The 16,866-nt window shown below is 43.5% G+C and overlaps 1 protein-coding gene across 7 annotated transcripts in view; it reads left to right on the top strand.

The window, feature by feature from the left end:
• Positions 1-16,866, top strand: part of poglut2 (protein O-glucosyltransferase 2) — a 78,241-nt gene that overhangs the window by 5,127 nt on the left and 56,248 nt on the right. For all 7 annotated transcript variants that reach the window (XM_038817754.1, XM_038817755.1, XM_038817753.1 and 4 more), the window contains exon 3: positions 6,143-6,348. In XM_038817754.1, coding sequence (XP_038673682.1) covers positions 6,143-6,348 — 206 coding nt within the window. The remainder of the gene's footprint in view (positions 1-6,142; positions 6,349-16,866) is intronic.

Genomic DNA, 16,866 nt, shown 5'->3' with positions numbered 1-16,866 from the left:
CAACTCCTGATCACAGTGAATCACCTCGGGAAAATAATGAACAGAAATCGACGCAGTATTGACTATCACTAAATAAACTTGTAGTAAATGAGATTGTTTCCCACATAGAGGGAGGCGGAAGCTGTAGGTAAAACACTCTCTCTTCACCTGATTTTCATTTCCCTGCCTTTATTTCTCTTTCCAAACCTAATTTGACTCTTATTTATCCTCCTGCTCTTTCAATTTTCAATTTCTTTCGAAAGCCTTACATCTCATTGGTGAAGGAATAGGACTGTTGGTCCTGCTGTTCATTGAAGTCCAGCTATCCTGTTGTCCTCTTCATTATAATATTTATTTTGCCTTATTTCTAAATATTAACCCTATTACAGGAACAGTTGAAGATTTCAATGTGTATATTTTTTGCCAATACGTAATTGGTAGATTGTACAGTGCAATTAACTAAATCATCATTGCCCACAAAGTCACATAGCTCCTTTTGAGTTGCATTAATTGCAGTTGTAAACATGTTATTAGTTATGGTTGATCTGTGTGTTTCACATGGGAGTCAAAACAAAGTGCAGTGTTAAGGTGATGTAGAGTCAGAATGCGGGGGATAATTTGACAGGACTTAATACATCCATTGTTTAAAGCCACAAGTTCTGATCTTGTTATATTTTATTCTTATTGTAAAAGCAAAATATATAATAATTTGAAAGCAAAGTTGGTTGGAACATAGGCATTTCTCAGTTGTGATTATTCTTGTATCCATCTGTTTCGGGAGATGATAGACTGCACCTAGGGTGTATGTCCTTTCTGTGTTGAACATTATCTATTGTGGCTATAGAGGAAGATCCTTCTGCAGCTGGAACAGATGAATACCATTGGCCCGAGGTTGATTAATGTGTTTTCCTTATGGCAGGCTTTCTTTTCTGTCATCTGATCATTCCCTTTGACCTGCTTTTACCATACCCTTCCTGACTCCTTGTCCCTGGGCAGTCTGATGAGCAGTGAGGACTTCCTATACATCGACTATGATCCTGGTCAACTTGAAGTCTCACTTGCAGGCAGCCTTATATCAGACATGGGTGACCTGTTGACCTCATGCTGATAGCAAGCTCATCAAGAACATGTGTTTGGGGATGTTGCTGTCATCCATTCGGCTCACATAACCCAGCCAACAGAGTCACTACTGACTCAAGAAGGCAAACATGCTGAGCATTCAGCACACTGGTGTACTTGTATATTCAGCATTCTGTCCTGTCACACAATGCCCAATATTTGTCTGAGGCAACTTCTCAACTTTAACTTTGGCATGACAGCTATGGCCTTGGCAGTCCTGACACAGATTTTGGTATCAAGGTTATTTTTGATACAAGGTATGTAAAGCAGTCAGTGACCTTAAGAGTGAGGTTGTCAATGCTGATGGAAGGTGGTCCATAATTTTGGTCTCCTGAAGTTGATTGTCAGTTCAGACTTCTTGCAGGCCCTGGAGAATTGATCGACAGGATGTTGCAAGTGTACTTCAGTATCGGATCCCAGCGCGGCGTCATCAGCAACTCACAACCGAGGGCATTATGCACCTTGGTCTTGCCAAGTTGTAAGTTCTCTGCAGTACAAGCTCAGGAACTGGGAGAATCAAATTTGCATTGCTACAGCACCATGGCTAGCAGGTGTGTGTAAGGAGAAGGATGCAAGAGAAGGATGCATCTATCATACTTTTAGCTCTTTCCAGTGCAGACAAACTAAAGGATTCTTTGAGTTGAAATACCGTCAAACTAGAAAGTTTGCACAGTACAGACACATTCTAGGCATAAAGTAATAAGGTGCAAGTTTGCACCTACGATCTGCCGTGTAACTGTTGTGCAGCTATTCAATTCTAAGGATGAACTGAGTCAAGGGAAAAGCAGATGCAGTGTCATAATCAGCCCACAATTGTATGTTTCCTGGCCATTATTCTAGATCCTCCCAGATAGATGGAGGCTTAATAGAAGCCACGGCCCAATAAGCAATGTTGGAAAAGCAGAAAATTATGTTTGCATTTCTTAAGAGAGGGCAGGTACTTCCTAAAAGAAAGGAAAATAAAAAATATAGGGAGTTAGTTTTGTACATCAAAGTTCTTTCTTCACACTTTTTGTTCCAGCTTAGGGAGTGCAAGCTTTGTGCTGTATTGTCTTTTATACTGGCCAATATAAAGATTACATAATATGGACCTGGCAACAGATCATTGTTTGGATGCCCAACACTATTTGGAAACTCTTAACATTTAGATTCATGGGAAATCCTTCCGGCACAAGTCTCTATATACAGTTCTAGAAGATGGTAGGCACAGTCAGAGGAACTTTCTTCTTAAGGTAGCAGCAACCTTGTAATGTTTACATCTGGTGAAACACTTTAAGTTACAATGAAATCATTCCACTGTTGCCTCGGATGTTGGATAATTTATATTATCCAATATAAATTATATTGTGAGCTGCTGTGAGGTCAATCAAAACCATAATAAAAGTTTTAATTTATCCAATTAAGGGGCAATTTAGCATGGCCAATCCACCTACCCTGCACATCTCTGGGTTGTGGGGGTGAGACCCACGAAGACACAGGGAGATTGTGCAAACTCTCCATGGACAGTGACCTTGGACCGGGATCGAACCTGGGTCCTTGGCGCCGTGAGGCAGCAGTGCCGCCCTTCAAAACCATAAAATGAATCATGACAACTCAACTTGTGATTAAGAGAGAACAAAAAGAAGAATTAAAGTCGACATATTTTCAAAAGTATGTTTTAATTTTAAATGTGATGTCATCCAGTAGTATTCAAACCAAATAGATTTGGTCCAGTTAATGTATTACTGTATTGTGCATATTTTAATGAATAAACATGCACTATCTTTGCTTTCTTAATATCGTTCTTAAATTTACCCTGCACTTTCTATACTCCTCTATGCTTTCTGCTGTATTGAGCTCTTAGTATCTGGCATAAACTTCCCTTTATTTTGCCTTATCCTACTGTGCATGCTCTTTGGTAACCAGGGTTGTCTTAATTTAGGAGTCCCACTCTTTATCTTGTGCCTCAGCAGAGAAGAGCAAGGCACATCTTTGTTCTGATCCCTACCTACTCTGGAAATACCTCCCATTACTCAGTCATGGATTTACCTTCAAGGAAAACAGTTTCTCATATATTTTTATCAAATCACATCCTAACTTAGTAAATTGGCCTTTCCCCAATTTAGAATTTTTACCCCTGGTCTATCTTTGGTCTTTTGCATAATCCCATTGGATTTAATGTAGTTATGATCAATGTGACAAAAATGCTCTCCCACTCATACCCCATTTCCATCTCTCTCCTCCATAGCCAGGTTTAATTCCCTCAAACAAAGTCTCTAACTGTGCCTTTTCGGACAAGCTATATACTAGCTCAAAAAGTTATTTTGAAAGCATTTTATGAACTCTCTGTATTCTATACCTACTACTATGATTTTATCCAGGTTCGTATTGGGGTAGTTGAATCAAAATAGCATCTGTAACTCCTTTATTCACAATGGGAGGGAGACAGAAAGCAGAAAGCTAAAAACCAGTTAGCTTAACATCTGTCAGGGAAAGTGTTAGAAGCCATTATTAAAGACATTATAGCCAGACACCTAGATAGATGAAAGTAAACAGGCAGAGTTAACATGGTTTTTTGAGAGAGAAATCATGTTTAACCAATTTATTGGAGTTATTTGAATAAGTAACACTTACCATGGATAAAGGGAACTAGTGAAGTCCTGGACATAGATTCCCAGAAGGCATCTGATAAGATGCTGCATCAAAGGTTATTGAGAAAAATATAAACTCATGATGTGCAGGGTAACATATTGGCATAGATATAAGATTGGCTAGCTAATAGGGAACAGTCGGCATCAGAGGATGATTTGGCAAGATGCATTTTGTAGCATGTCAAAGGGATCAGTGTTGACACCTCAATATTTTACAATGTTTGCTAAATTTGCTGATGATACAAAGATAGATAGGAAAATAAGTTACGAACAGAACATGCATAAAGAGGATACAAAGGGATATAGATCAGTTAAGTGAGTGGGCAAAGATCTGGCAAATACTTTATAATGTGGGAAAATGTGAACTTGTCCATTTTGGCACAAAGAATTTTTAAAAAGCTTATCTAAATGATAAAAGATTGTAGAGCTCTTAAAATTGTCAGTTTACTTTGCGCATGGGTAATATCCACCTTTCCTCTGGCCACTTCATTTTGTGATGAATGTAGGAATTTTAAAAATAGATTGTAGTATATCTGTTGCAGTAATGTTAATAAAAGTCTGAGTTCCCATACCAGTTTACCCGCAAAAAAAAGTGTGGGTTAAGGTATAATATATCTGTTGCAGTAATATTTTTTTTAAGTCCTGGTTTAACCTACAAGCAGGCGGTGTGTCTTCAAAAAGTACCATTAAGCTGTCATAAAAGTGAGATCATCATTCATTTCAACCAAATATTTGTTGACAGAGAGGCTCAATGGAATTTTGTTATGATTGTTGGAGATTCACTGGAGAGTAGATAATTTGAGGCATTCTGTTTAAACTTAGTTATGAAGTTCAGGCGATTTGAGTGGGATAAAGCTCATTGATGTTATCAATGGGAGGAGCCAGGTTTGTAGTAGGCAGTTTAGTTGTTAGTTTGCTCAGAGCTTTAAGCTCAGTAGCAGCATTTCCCAAATGCTGTCAGGTTGAGCAGTGGTCTGATACAGACAGAAGGATCTGGAGGCTGTTTCCTAAAAGGATCTCTCTCTATTCAAGCATATTTTCAAGAAATCTCTGTAGGGTGCAGCAAGTAACCCTGTGTTTACTAGCTTTATTTATAAGTTGATTTTGATCTGTGATGGTCTTTTACTTTTTCTTTTTGCTGCATTTCTAATTGTTTCAAAGGGGCATCAAAAGAAAGGACTCTAACAAGATCTAACAAGATGCAGAGGGGTCTAAGAGTCCTAGTGTATAATCGCAAAAGCTAATATGAAGGTCCATCAAGTAATTAGGTGGGCGACTTATCATTTAATATGAGGGGGAATTGAATACAAAGGTAGAGACGTCATCCAGTTGTACAAAACATTGGTGAAATCACATCTGGAGTACTATTTACAGTATTAGACTCCTTATTTAAGCAAGGATACAACTAGTTTGAAGCAGTTCAGAGAATGTTTATCAGGTTAATACCTGAAATGGGCAGATTGTCTTGTGAGGAAAGGCTGAACAAGCTAGGCTTATATCCACTGGAGTTTAGAAGAGTAAGAGGCTACTTGATTGAAACAGCTTCGGAGACTTTGAAGAGTGGACGCTGAGAGTATGGTTTTTCTTTTGGTAGAATCTAGAACTAGGGGGTCACTGTTTAAAATTTAGAGGCCGCACATTTGAAATGGAGATGAGGAGACGCTTTTTCTCTCAAGAGGATCGTGAGTCTTTGGAACTCTCTTACTCAAAAATCGGTGGAAGCAGGATCTTTGATCATTTTTAAGGCAGAGGCAGATAGATTCTTGATAAGCAAGGGGGTAGGTAAGATTGTGGGGATGTTCAATTGAGGTTACAATTGGATCAGTCATGATCTTATTGAATGGCGTAGCAGGCTCGAGGGGCTGAGTGGCCTACTCTTCTAATTTGTTTATTCGGAATATCTGCCTTGCAAAAACTCTGTTCTATTGGATATTCTTCTTGAAAACATTTGTTCCTGAGGTTTTGGGAGAAAATTGTAAATTATTTTGAGTGCAGTTGAATCCTTATCCTTGTGCCCAATTCAGAATGGGACAATCGGATCATGGGACCCAGTCAAATCAAGCAAAACAGGGAAATGAAATGATGCGAAGGCCGTCAAGAAACAGCAGCATGAAATGGTGCAAAGCAGCACAGAGCAATGACATTTGACAACAATGCAAAATTACATAAAATGAAAACTAAAGACATAAGTTGGGAAATCTGATCCTAAAAAAACTGTGCTACTTAAAACAAAACAACTTAAAGCGGGGTAAGGAGGGACCTACTGTGATCAAAAAGTAAAATCAATTCACAAAGAAATGCATGGATAAATCGGGGCTTCCTGTTACAATTATTATTTTGATGATTTGTGATCTTGTGTCAAGAATTTATTTGGGCTGTTAATGGTGACAATCCATGTATTTTTGTCCTTCCAGGCTATGTGTACCATGAGACTTGTGATTGTCCACATGAAGATGGAACCATGTGGTACAAGGACATGCAGTGTCCTCAGTCTTTTCCACAAATACAGCAAGATTTGGCTCATTTTCCTTTTGTGGATCCAGACAGAATTTCTATCGAAATTGCAAAAAGATTTGGCCAAAGACAAAGTCTGTGCCATTACACAATAAAAGATAATAAGGTATTTCTGTTTGATTTTGTCTACAGATTCAACAATTGTTCTAAATCTATTCTTATAGAAGTGTTTTAGAAAGATGTTCCAGATTTTTAGTTAAAACCGTATTCTTCCAATATATTACTGTTGTCCATTGACTAGAAATCTGCATTAGCCCTGAATATGCTGAGTGTCACATGAAGTCAGCTCCCATTCTTTTCACCTTGATGATTATTATGCAAAACATTGTACTATAATTTCACTGTAGTCAGCAGTTGAATGGCATTTGCTGTTTGTAAGATCTACACATCCCCATTTAATCTCTATAACCTTTTGCATTGGAAGTTGCTGTAAATTAGAGCAAACCTACAGGATATCTAGGGCCTTCGTGAACAGGGCAAACAAATGTTTTTCCTTTGCCATCAGATTGAAATGTTGTTCAGTGTTAGATCAGGTCCACAAAGCTCCTACTCTGCCTGCTCCTCCTACTTTTCTGGCCCAGTGCCTCCTTAGTCTTGAAAGGTAGAGCCACCTAAATCCATATCTCTAGACTTTGAGGTTGACTAAAGCTGTTTAGATCCTATTTCCACTCTCCTCCTAATTTCTATTCAAGAAATACAACAACCCACCTGCTTATAGCAATGACAAGCTTGGTCCAGAAATGTCACCTGGAGATATAGCCCATATATTTTTACTGGCCGGCCTGTGCGTCACCCCATTCAAAGCTGGGGATCACCATGTGCAATAGGAAATGCAGAATAATTGTCTCAAAGATTGTATGTATGGATATATTAATTACGTAAAAAGAAAAAGATCAGTGAAGAAAGTCCAAAATCGGAGATTTATAACAGAGCACTGGGAAATGACGGAGCAAATAAACAACTGCTTTAGTTCTGTCTTCATGGAGGACGACACAAATAACTTCCGTGAAGTGTTAGGAAATCAAGGGTCTAGTGAAAAGGAGGAATTGAAGACAATTAGTATTACCAAAAAAAGTATTGGAGAAATTAATGGGACTGAAAGCTGAGAAATCCTGGGACTGGAAGCCGATAAATCCCTGGGGTCTGGTAATCTACATTCCAGGATACTAAAGGAGGTGGCTATGGAAATAGTGGGTGCGTTGGTTGTCATCTTCTAAAATTCCGCAGATTCTGGAATGGAGGGTAGCAAATATAATTATTTTTAAAAGGAGGTAGAAAACCAGGAATTACACATTGGTTAGCCTAACATCAGTAGCAGGAAAAATACTCGAGTCTATTATAAAGGATATGATAACAAGACACATCAAATATATTGACAGGATTAGCCAACATCAACATGGATTTATGAAAGGGAAATTATGTTTGACAAATCTACTGGAGTTTTTGAGTACATAACCAGCAAAATAGATGACGGAGAACCAGTGGATGTGATGTATTTGGATTTTCAGAAAGCATTTGATGAAGTCCCACATAAGGGGTGGGATTCTCCCCTCCCCGGCGGGGCGGGGGGTCCCGGCGTAGCAGAGTGGCGCCAACCACTCCGACGTCGGGCGTCCCCAAAGGTGCGGAGAACCGCACCTTTAGGGGCTAGGCCCGCGCCGGAGTGGTTGGCGCCACGCCGACTGGCGGCAAAACCAGCGGCAACGTCCTTTGACGCCCACCGGCCAGCATCCCAGTTTAGACTTTGTCAAGATCTACCTTATTTTACTTCACTTGAGGCTGTTGGTTGTCAAGGTCTATCTTAGGCCGAAAGGCCTTTGCCGGTTCACGCATGCGCCGGTGCGTCAGCAGCCGCTGACGCCACTACCGGCGCATGCGCGGTAGGGGGGGTCTCTTCCGCCTCCGCCATGGTGGAGGCTGTGGCGGCGGCAGAAGAAAAAGAGTGCCCCACAGCACTGGCCCGCCTGCCGATCGGTGGGCCCCGATCGCGGGCCAGGCCACCGTGGGGGCACCCCCCGAGGTCCGATCGCCCCCCCCAGGACCCCGGGGTCCGCTCCCGCCGCCACCAGAGGTGGTTGAAACCACGTCGGCGGGATTGGCCTGTCAGCGGCGGGACTTCAGCTCATTGCGGGCCGGAGAATCACTGCGAGGGGGCGCGCCGATCGACGCAGCGCGATTCCCGCTCCCGCCGATTCCCGGGTTGCGGAGAATTCCGGCCACGGCGGGGGCGGGATTTATGCTGGCCCCGGACGATTCTCCGACCCTGCGGGGGGTCGGAGAATTTCGCCCAAGAAGTCAGTGTGCAAAATTAAAGCACAAGGGACTGGGGATAATACACTGACATGGATTGAGGATGGGATAGCAGACAGGAAACAGAGTAGGGATAATTGGGTCTTTTTTTTAAGAGTGGCAGGGGTTGACTAGTGTGGCTTCTCTGGGATCAGTGCTTGGGCCGCAGCTATGCATAATAATAATAATCTTTATTGTCACAAGTAGGCATGCATTAACACTGCAATGAAGTTACTGTGAAAGGCCCCTAGTCACCACATTCCGGCGCCTGTTCGGGTACACAGAGGGAGAATTCAGAATGTCGAACTTACCTACTCGCACGTCTTTTGGGGCTATATCAATGATTTGGATGAGAAACCAAATTAATATTTCCAAGTTTGCTGATGACGTGAAACTTTGTGGGAATGTGATTTGTGAGGAGGATGTTGAGATTTCAAGGTGATTTAGACAGGTTTTGTGGGTAAATATGTGCCGATACAATATAAAGTGGATAAGTGTGAAGTTACCCCCTTAGGGAAGAGGAACAGAGTGGCAGAGTATTATTTAAATGGTGATAGGTTAAGAAATGTTGATGTACAAAGGGACCTGGGTGTCCTAGTACACCAATCATGAAAGCAAGCATGCAGATACAGCAAGCAGTTAAGAAGGCAATTGCATATTAGTCATCATTGCAAGAGGATTTGAGTACAGGAGCAAGGATATCTTACAGCATCTGTACAGGGCCTTGGTGAGACCACATCTTGAGTACTGTGTGCAATTTTGTGTGCCTAATAAAGGATATATGTGCCATAGGATGAGTACATGAATTGCAGAAAGTCTGTATACAGGTACAGCATGTAATAAAAAAGGCAAATTAAATTTTACAGTTTATTGCAAAAGTAGAGAAGTGTTGTTGCAATTGTATAGGCTACTGGTGAGACCACATCTGGAATATTTTGCCCAGTTTTGGTCTCCTTATTTGAGGAACGATGTGGTGGCATTGGAGGCAGTTCAGAGAAGATTCACCAGATTGTTTCTGGGGCTGAAAGGATTGACCTATGAGGAGAATTTGAACAGTTTGGCCTTGTACTTGCTGGAGTTTAGAAGCATGAGAGGGGATATTATTGAGGTATATAAAATGCTTAACGAGATTGATAAAGTAACTGAAGACCAAATGTGCCCCTTGTGGGACAATCTAGAACCAGCGGTCAGAGATATAGGTTGAGAGGCAGTTGATTTAAAACTGAGATGAGGAGGAACTACATCTAACAGAGGGTGGTGAATTTGTGGAACTCAATGCTCCATAGTGCAGTGGAGTCTGAATCATTGAGTAGTTTCAAAGAGGAGATAGATATATTTCTGATTTTACAAAAGTGGTTAAAGGGAACATGTAGGGAGGTGGATTTGAGTCCAGGAAGAGATCAGCCATGATCTGATTGAATGGTGGAGCAGGCTCAAATGATTGAATTGCCTACTTCTGCTCCTAATTACTATATTCCTATGTACAGGGATGATTCACCAGACTGACTTCTGTGACCGCAGGGTTGCCATATAAGGGGATATTGTGTTGACTACGTCTTTTTCACTGGAGTTTAGAAGAATGAGAGGGGATCTAATTAAAATGTGTATACATCTGACAGGACTGGACAGAATGGATGCAGGATGATGTTTTCTCTGACTGGGGCATCTAGAACAAGCCGTCGTAGGGCGCAATTCTTCGGTTGCGTTGCGCTCAAGCAAGAGCACAACACGGCCAGAGAATCCCGGGAGAGCCCTCCAGCGAGCCTCCCGACAGCCTCCGCATCTCGCAGGATTCACCGGCTTCCGGTGAGATATCGGAGTCAGAACTCCACCCCAAATGAGCATGACTAAACGCTGCTCCCGGAAGTAGGTCATAAACCTACTTACGACCTACCTGCCCAGCATCCACCGGCCTCCTTCAATTTTCAGGTGCCGATCAGTGCAGATCCACACAAATGTCGACCAGGCAGAACGGCACCCGAGGAGTCTCCTGGGCCTTCCGAGACCGCATGGGTGGTCAGGGTAAGTGCAACATGGCTTCCTGGCCCTCCCCCTAGATCGCAGGCACCTTGGTACACCCAGCTGTCACCTTGGCACTGCCAAGGTGCCGGAAGGTACTGCCAAGCCAGCAGGAGCACTGCCTGTGTGCCAGGGTGGCACTGTCAAGGGTCGGGGGTGAGGGGGCCAAGCCCATGAAATGAAGGTGGAGCGAGGGTTTGAAGGGTGGGGTGTGCAAGGCAGGTAAGTAGGGGCCTCTGGGAGGTTGGAGGGGTGATGGGTGGGGGTCCTAGAAGGGAGGGGATGCTATAAGGGGGGTCGGGGTGGGGGCCTGAAGAAGGGTAGCCCCATAGCTTGGAGGTTGTGAGGTAGTGTCCATGTGTGTGGGGGTTACATTGCCTGTGGGTAGTGGGTGTGGCTCACCCTTTCAAAATGGTGGCCCGATCTCTAAGTTCAGCTCCCCAGTGCTAAAAAATTTCTAAGTGTGGACTAATCTGGTGAGAAACTCCCCATGGCCCAAAACTATGACGGTGTCATTGAATAACGGTGGGGAACTCCTTGAAAAACCAGCCACAAATTCACTTAGAAATCTTTTGGGAGGGGCAGCACGGTGGTGCAGTCTCACGGCGCTGAGGTCCCAGGTTCGATCCCGGCTCTGGGTCACTGTCCGTGTGGAGTTTGTACATTCTCCCCGTGTTTGCATGGGTTTCGGCCCCACAACCCAAAGATGTGCTAGGTAGGTGGATTGGCCACGCTAAATTGCCCTTTAATTGGAAAAAATGAATTGGGTAATCTAAATTTTTAAAAAATCTTTTGGGAGAATTCCATCCACAGTCTCAAGATACGGGGTGACCATTTAGGACTTAGATGAGGAGAAATTTCTTCATTCAGAGAGTAGTGAACCTGTGGAATTCTCTACCACAGAAGACTTTGCAGGCTAAGTTACTGACTATTTTAAGAATGAAATAGATAGATTTCTAGACTTTAAAGGTGTAAAGTGATATGGGGAAAGTGGAGGAGTATGGCTTTGAGACAGAAGATTAGCCATTATCATATTTAATGGCGGAGCAGGCTCAAAGGAGCGAATGGCCTACTCCTGTTCTGATTTTCTGTTTCTATTTCAACAGAATCATTTATTACATGTGATGGGCTGTAAATTGAATAATTTGTTATCTAACAAGTGTAAATACGGTTAGTCTCCTCACTCTCGACAAGCATTAGACGTCATTCAAAAATGCCTTGTTGATTATATCCTGAGATTCAATTTTCTGACCATGAATTATGAATGAGAATTTATTCTATGTTACTGGGAGTACAAATAAAAGAAGGTAGGTTAGGAAAAGAAAAGGAGAGGCTGTACAGTGGAGCAGTGATTAGCACTGCTGACTCACAGCGCCGAGGACCCGGGCTTTATCCCGGCCCTGGGTCACTGTCCATGTGGAGTTTGCACATTCGTCCCTTGTCTGCATGGGTCTCACCCCCAAAACCCCAAAGATGTGCAGGGGAGGTGGATTGGCCATGCTAAATTGTTCCTTAGAAAAATTAAGTAAAAGAAAAGTAATTTCAAAGAATGCACAGATATACAAATCATTAAGAAAAATGTATAAAATGGGCCAAAATAGCCCAGAAACAGAAAATTCAAAGCACATGGTAGAATATGCACCATATAATAATTTAAAGATCAACATCTAACAATATCTGTGTAAAAGAGTTATCTTGTAACCTTAAGTTTTGACATGTGAAGTATCCATCTCATACAACAACCTATAACATTAAATAATTGAAAACAAAATCTATAGTGTGGTTTGTGTTTGAACTCCCCCTCCACAAAGTCCTCTTCTCTCATGTCTGATGGAAATTCTGCTATATTCAAAGAAAGCGCCAATCTGGTAAATGGCGCAGACAGTGACAGCAACCACTCACTCATGCACCCATAAACTTTAGACACCCAGTGTTTTTACATGGCTGAGAAGACTTTGTTGTATTTAAAAATACTGAACTTGGAACTCAGAACCAAGTAACTAGTTGGAGCCCACTTGGTGTATTTAAATCTTACATTTTAATTGCAGTTTTAAGATTCAATAAAATGCGTATATATAATAGTTCTATCACTCTTCAGCTGTTAAAGACAGCCTGTTGTAAACTTCAGAAATGTAAAAAAAAAGTTTTATCAGTTCCAATATGTAAAAAATCTGTCCAGTAATAGGAATTACCAGGATTACAATTGGGAGATTTTTCATTGATTGTTTTCCAAATAAAGCCAGTGTTCTCATCTTCAGCTTAATCTTCAGCTTCAATAGCAATTGAACTTTGATTTAACAGACATGCCCAGATATCTCATCCTTAATAATGATGAGCTGCATTACTCGGAAATATGCAAGTTGCGATGTGTCAGAGTGGATTCCAGATGCTGATCCGATTCCTAAAATGCCAGGGTTCATTAGTTGAAAAGTCTTGTCTATATTCCTCTCAACTTGCATGGATGTTTCTGTGCAAAATGTGATAGCTGATGATCACAAATATAAATTATGGAGTCACCCCTCAAAATGGGTATGTCCCCATCCAGAAAATAAATAGATAGTTGCTGATTGTGACTAAAAATTATTTTCATGCTATCACGCCTCTCCATTCCTGGCTCCTCTTATTCCCCCACCACTCCCCTTCACCCAAACACTTAGCTCCACTTCACTTCCTCCTACTCAATCCCATCAAAGTTGGAAACTGCATGATAGAGAAGGTAATTTTCCAAGTGTTGCTTCTGACATGGGCAGAGCTGAGGACCCAGGGAAAGAGGGATGGGGTGGAATGGTGTGTGGAATTTGAGTGAGTGAAACCAGGGGAGATGGAGTTTGTGTGAGGCATGGGGAGGCAGGGAAGACAGAGATGCTGGTGTGTGGCTGTGCAGAGAGGAGAAATGAGTGCTGGGGTGGAATTCAGAAACCAAATGTTAGGAATTGGGGGAGGGAGCTTTATCGAATAGGAGGCCAGGTGACATTAATGTCTGAGGGGCATATGCTGCCAAACCTCTAAAAAATTGAGAAATGACCTAACTGTTTTAATGTATTAAAACTGATTTTAAATAATTTACCTATCATTGAACTGAAGACTGGCTGCAAGGGGGTTTGCCTTCAGGTCATCCCTTGGGAAGGGGGCAGCACGGTAGCACAGTGGGTAGCACTGTTGCTTTGCAGTGCCAGGGTCCCAGTCTCGATTCCTGGCTTGGGTCACTGTCTGTGCAGAGCCAGCATGTTCTCCAAATGTCTGCGTGGGATTCCGCCGGGTGCTCCGGTTTCCTCCCACAAGTCCTGAAAGACATGCTGTTAGGTGAATTGAACATTCCAAATTCTCCCTCTGTGTGCCCGATCAGGTGCCGGAATGTGGCAACTAGGGGCTTTTCACAGTAACTTCATTGCAGTGTTAATGTAAGCCTACTTGTGACAATAAAGATTATTAAGGGGGCATGGCTTCGTTGGAAGCCCTCACTGCTTGTCCTGATGGTAGATCCTGCTGGACATTTTCACTGCAGCTGACATGTGAAGTACGGAATGTTTTGGGCAGTCAGTGGTGAATGTTGGCACTTTGTCACTGGAGGAAAATCTGGGACTTGGGCCGGGATTCTCCGAGCCTCCGTGCCGAAATCGCGCTCGGCACGGGGGCGGAGAATGGGGATTCAGACCGGCGATTGGGTCCGACGTGGGCCGCGAACCTCCCGCAACCGGAGCATCGTCGGCAGTCGCGTACGCGCTGTCGATGCGCCGCTGGTTGGGGGAGGTTGGAAGAGGCTCCTGCGGCGATTGTCCACGGTCGTCCGGCCAAGTTACCGTTGGCGTGGTTCACGTATGGTTCCACCCAGCGGGAGCTTGGTGTCGTGGCTGCGGGGTGGGGGGATTAGATTAGTGTCCAGTGGGGCCTCCACAACGACCAGACCTGCGATCGGGGGCCAGTGATTGGCAGGCGTGCGCGGTCTTGGGCGGGGGGGGGACCTTCTTCCACGCCAGCCCGCTGTGTGGATCCGCCACGTCGCGTGGGGCCGGCCGGAAGTGCAGGGCCGCGTGTCGGCAGCCGGAGCTGTGTAGTGCACTCCAGCACCGTGCTGGCCCATTGTGGGCCATGGAATCACTGAGCCAAGGGGCCCGTTGACGCCAGCATGAAACACTCCGGTATTTACGCCGGCGTCAACACTTAGCTGCCATTTTGAAGAATCCCGGCCTTGGTCTTTACATAGCATCAATTACATAATGTTTTTTGGTTTCAGTAGACCCACTGTGCTTTGCCAGTACTTTTGTTCACATATCAGTCCTCTGCATCAGCAGGTGATTTTCTTCTTTGTCTGTGTGCTCTCATTTGCTCACTTATTTTTGCGTGGGCCTCTCAAAGAGTGTTTTGCCACCTTAAACTATTCTGTATCTGTGATGGGAGCACAGTGAACTGGGAAAGATAAATTACTTTAGAATAAAAAGTGGTAGGGTGATACGGTGGCGCAGTAATTAGCACTGCTGCCTCATGGTGCCGAGGACCCGGATTCAATCCCGGCCCCGGGTCACTGTCCGTGTGGAGTTTGCACGTTCTCTCCATGTCTGCGTAGATGTCACCCCCACAACCCAAAGATGTGCAGGGTAAGTGGACTGGCATTGCTAAATTGCCCCTTCATTTAAAAAAAAAGTAATTGAGAAATGAGAAATGGGAGACAGAGGAAAGATGGGTTTAGAGTTCATGTTTGTAGATGCCAGGAGCATGTTAAGTAAGGTTGGTGAGCAGCAGGTATAAATACCTGGACCATGGCAGCAATAACAGAACTGGCTTAAGCAAGGGATGAAATGGGTGCAAATTCCTGGCTGCATTCAGGTGGTGTGGCTAGGTGTACAGTTGACAGTACTGAAATTTCCCAGCAGCATGAATGATAGCGGCTTGGATGTCAGCTGACCGAAGGCAGGTAGCCAATTTTGATCATTAAAAGCCTAATTGGCACAAAATAGTACCATTGGACCTTTTTTCATCTCCCCGAACATGCTGCATCAATCTAATGTCTCATTAGAAATACAGCAACACCGACAGGGCAGCACTCTCTCAATACTACCAAATGTCCGTTGGAAGGAACTGGCCTCCCTGCAGCTTCCTGCTGGGAGAGACAATCGGAGCAAAAGATGCTATGACAAGCAGGAACCCTGATGGTCCACTCGAGGGCTTTCTCCTCCAATTGCTGGGGCCTGTCTGCTTGACTTGGCAAAATAAAGCAATTCTGACATATAATGGAGGTGCCCTCACATTTCACTTGTTACCTCAACCATGGTCATCTCTCTCATTGGTGTTGTCAAGTCTGCAGAGCTAACAGCCTTCTGATTGGGTTGGTAGTGTGGAAGGCCTGCCTTCCATTATTAATTGCCCCCCCCATCCAATCTGGCAAGATTCCGCCTCTTTGTTATAGGACTGGAAAGGGATGAAGTACGCTGAGTTTAAGGACAGAATATATTTGGTTAAAATTTAAGAGAAGAAAGAAAAATCTGCATTTCTATCGCACTGTTCATGATCCCTTCATGTCTCAAACCACATTATAGCCAATTAAGTACTTTTGAAGTGTATTTACTGTTGTAGTGTAGGAAACACAGCATCCAACCTGCGCACACAAACACAAAAAGGAATAATGACGCGGTAATTTGCTTTCTGTGATGTTGATTGGGGAATAGATATTGGCCAGAGCAGCAGGGATAACTCCCCAGCTCCTTAAAATGGTGGCATGCAGTGTTTTACACCTCCTGGTGCAGGCAGATGGGTTCTCAGCTTAACGTCTCATCCGGAAGATGACACCTCAAACCTTGCAGTGCTCCCTCAGTTCTTCACTGGAGTATCAGCCTTGCTTTTGTGCTCAAGTTGTTTAAGCTTGAATCCAGAAGCTTGTGCATCAGAGGTGTCCAATGCCATCAGCTGAGGCAAGGCTGCCACGGTAGAGGAGCCATTATATTGCTAAGTGTATGCAGATATCCAAAGTTCAAAGTGCATTCTAATAGTTTCATTTTAGCACAATTTGTAAATAATGGAAGCTACCTGAATAGTGCAGCCTCCATTTTTGATTTAGTTACTGCGCATGCTCAAGAACCACATTGTAACTGTGCATGCTTAGCCTGTCATTTTAAACACACCATCACTTCACTTGCCACCTCTGCCAGTCCGCAAACTTACCGCTCCCCTCTTCCAATCCCTTTGGTCTCTCCCTCTCATCCGTTGCTACCCTTACCCCCTTTCATGCTTGCCACTTGTTTGCCATTTAGAACCTAGAACATACAGTGCAGAAGGAGACCATTCAGCCCATCGAGTCTGCACCAACCCACTTAAGCCCTCA

This window comes from Scyliorhinus canicula, chromosome 14 (genome assembly GCF_902713615.1).
Source record: "Scyliorhinus canicula chromosome 14, sScyCan1.1, whole genome shotgun sequence".
Taxonomy (NCBI): Eukaryota; Metazoa; Chordata; class Chondrichthyes; order Carcharhiniformes; family Scyliorhinidae; genus Scyliorhinus; species Scyliorhinus canicula.
This window is presented reverse-complemented; position numbering and strand designations above follow the sequence as displayed.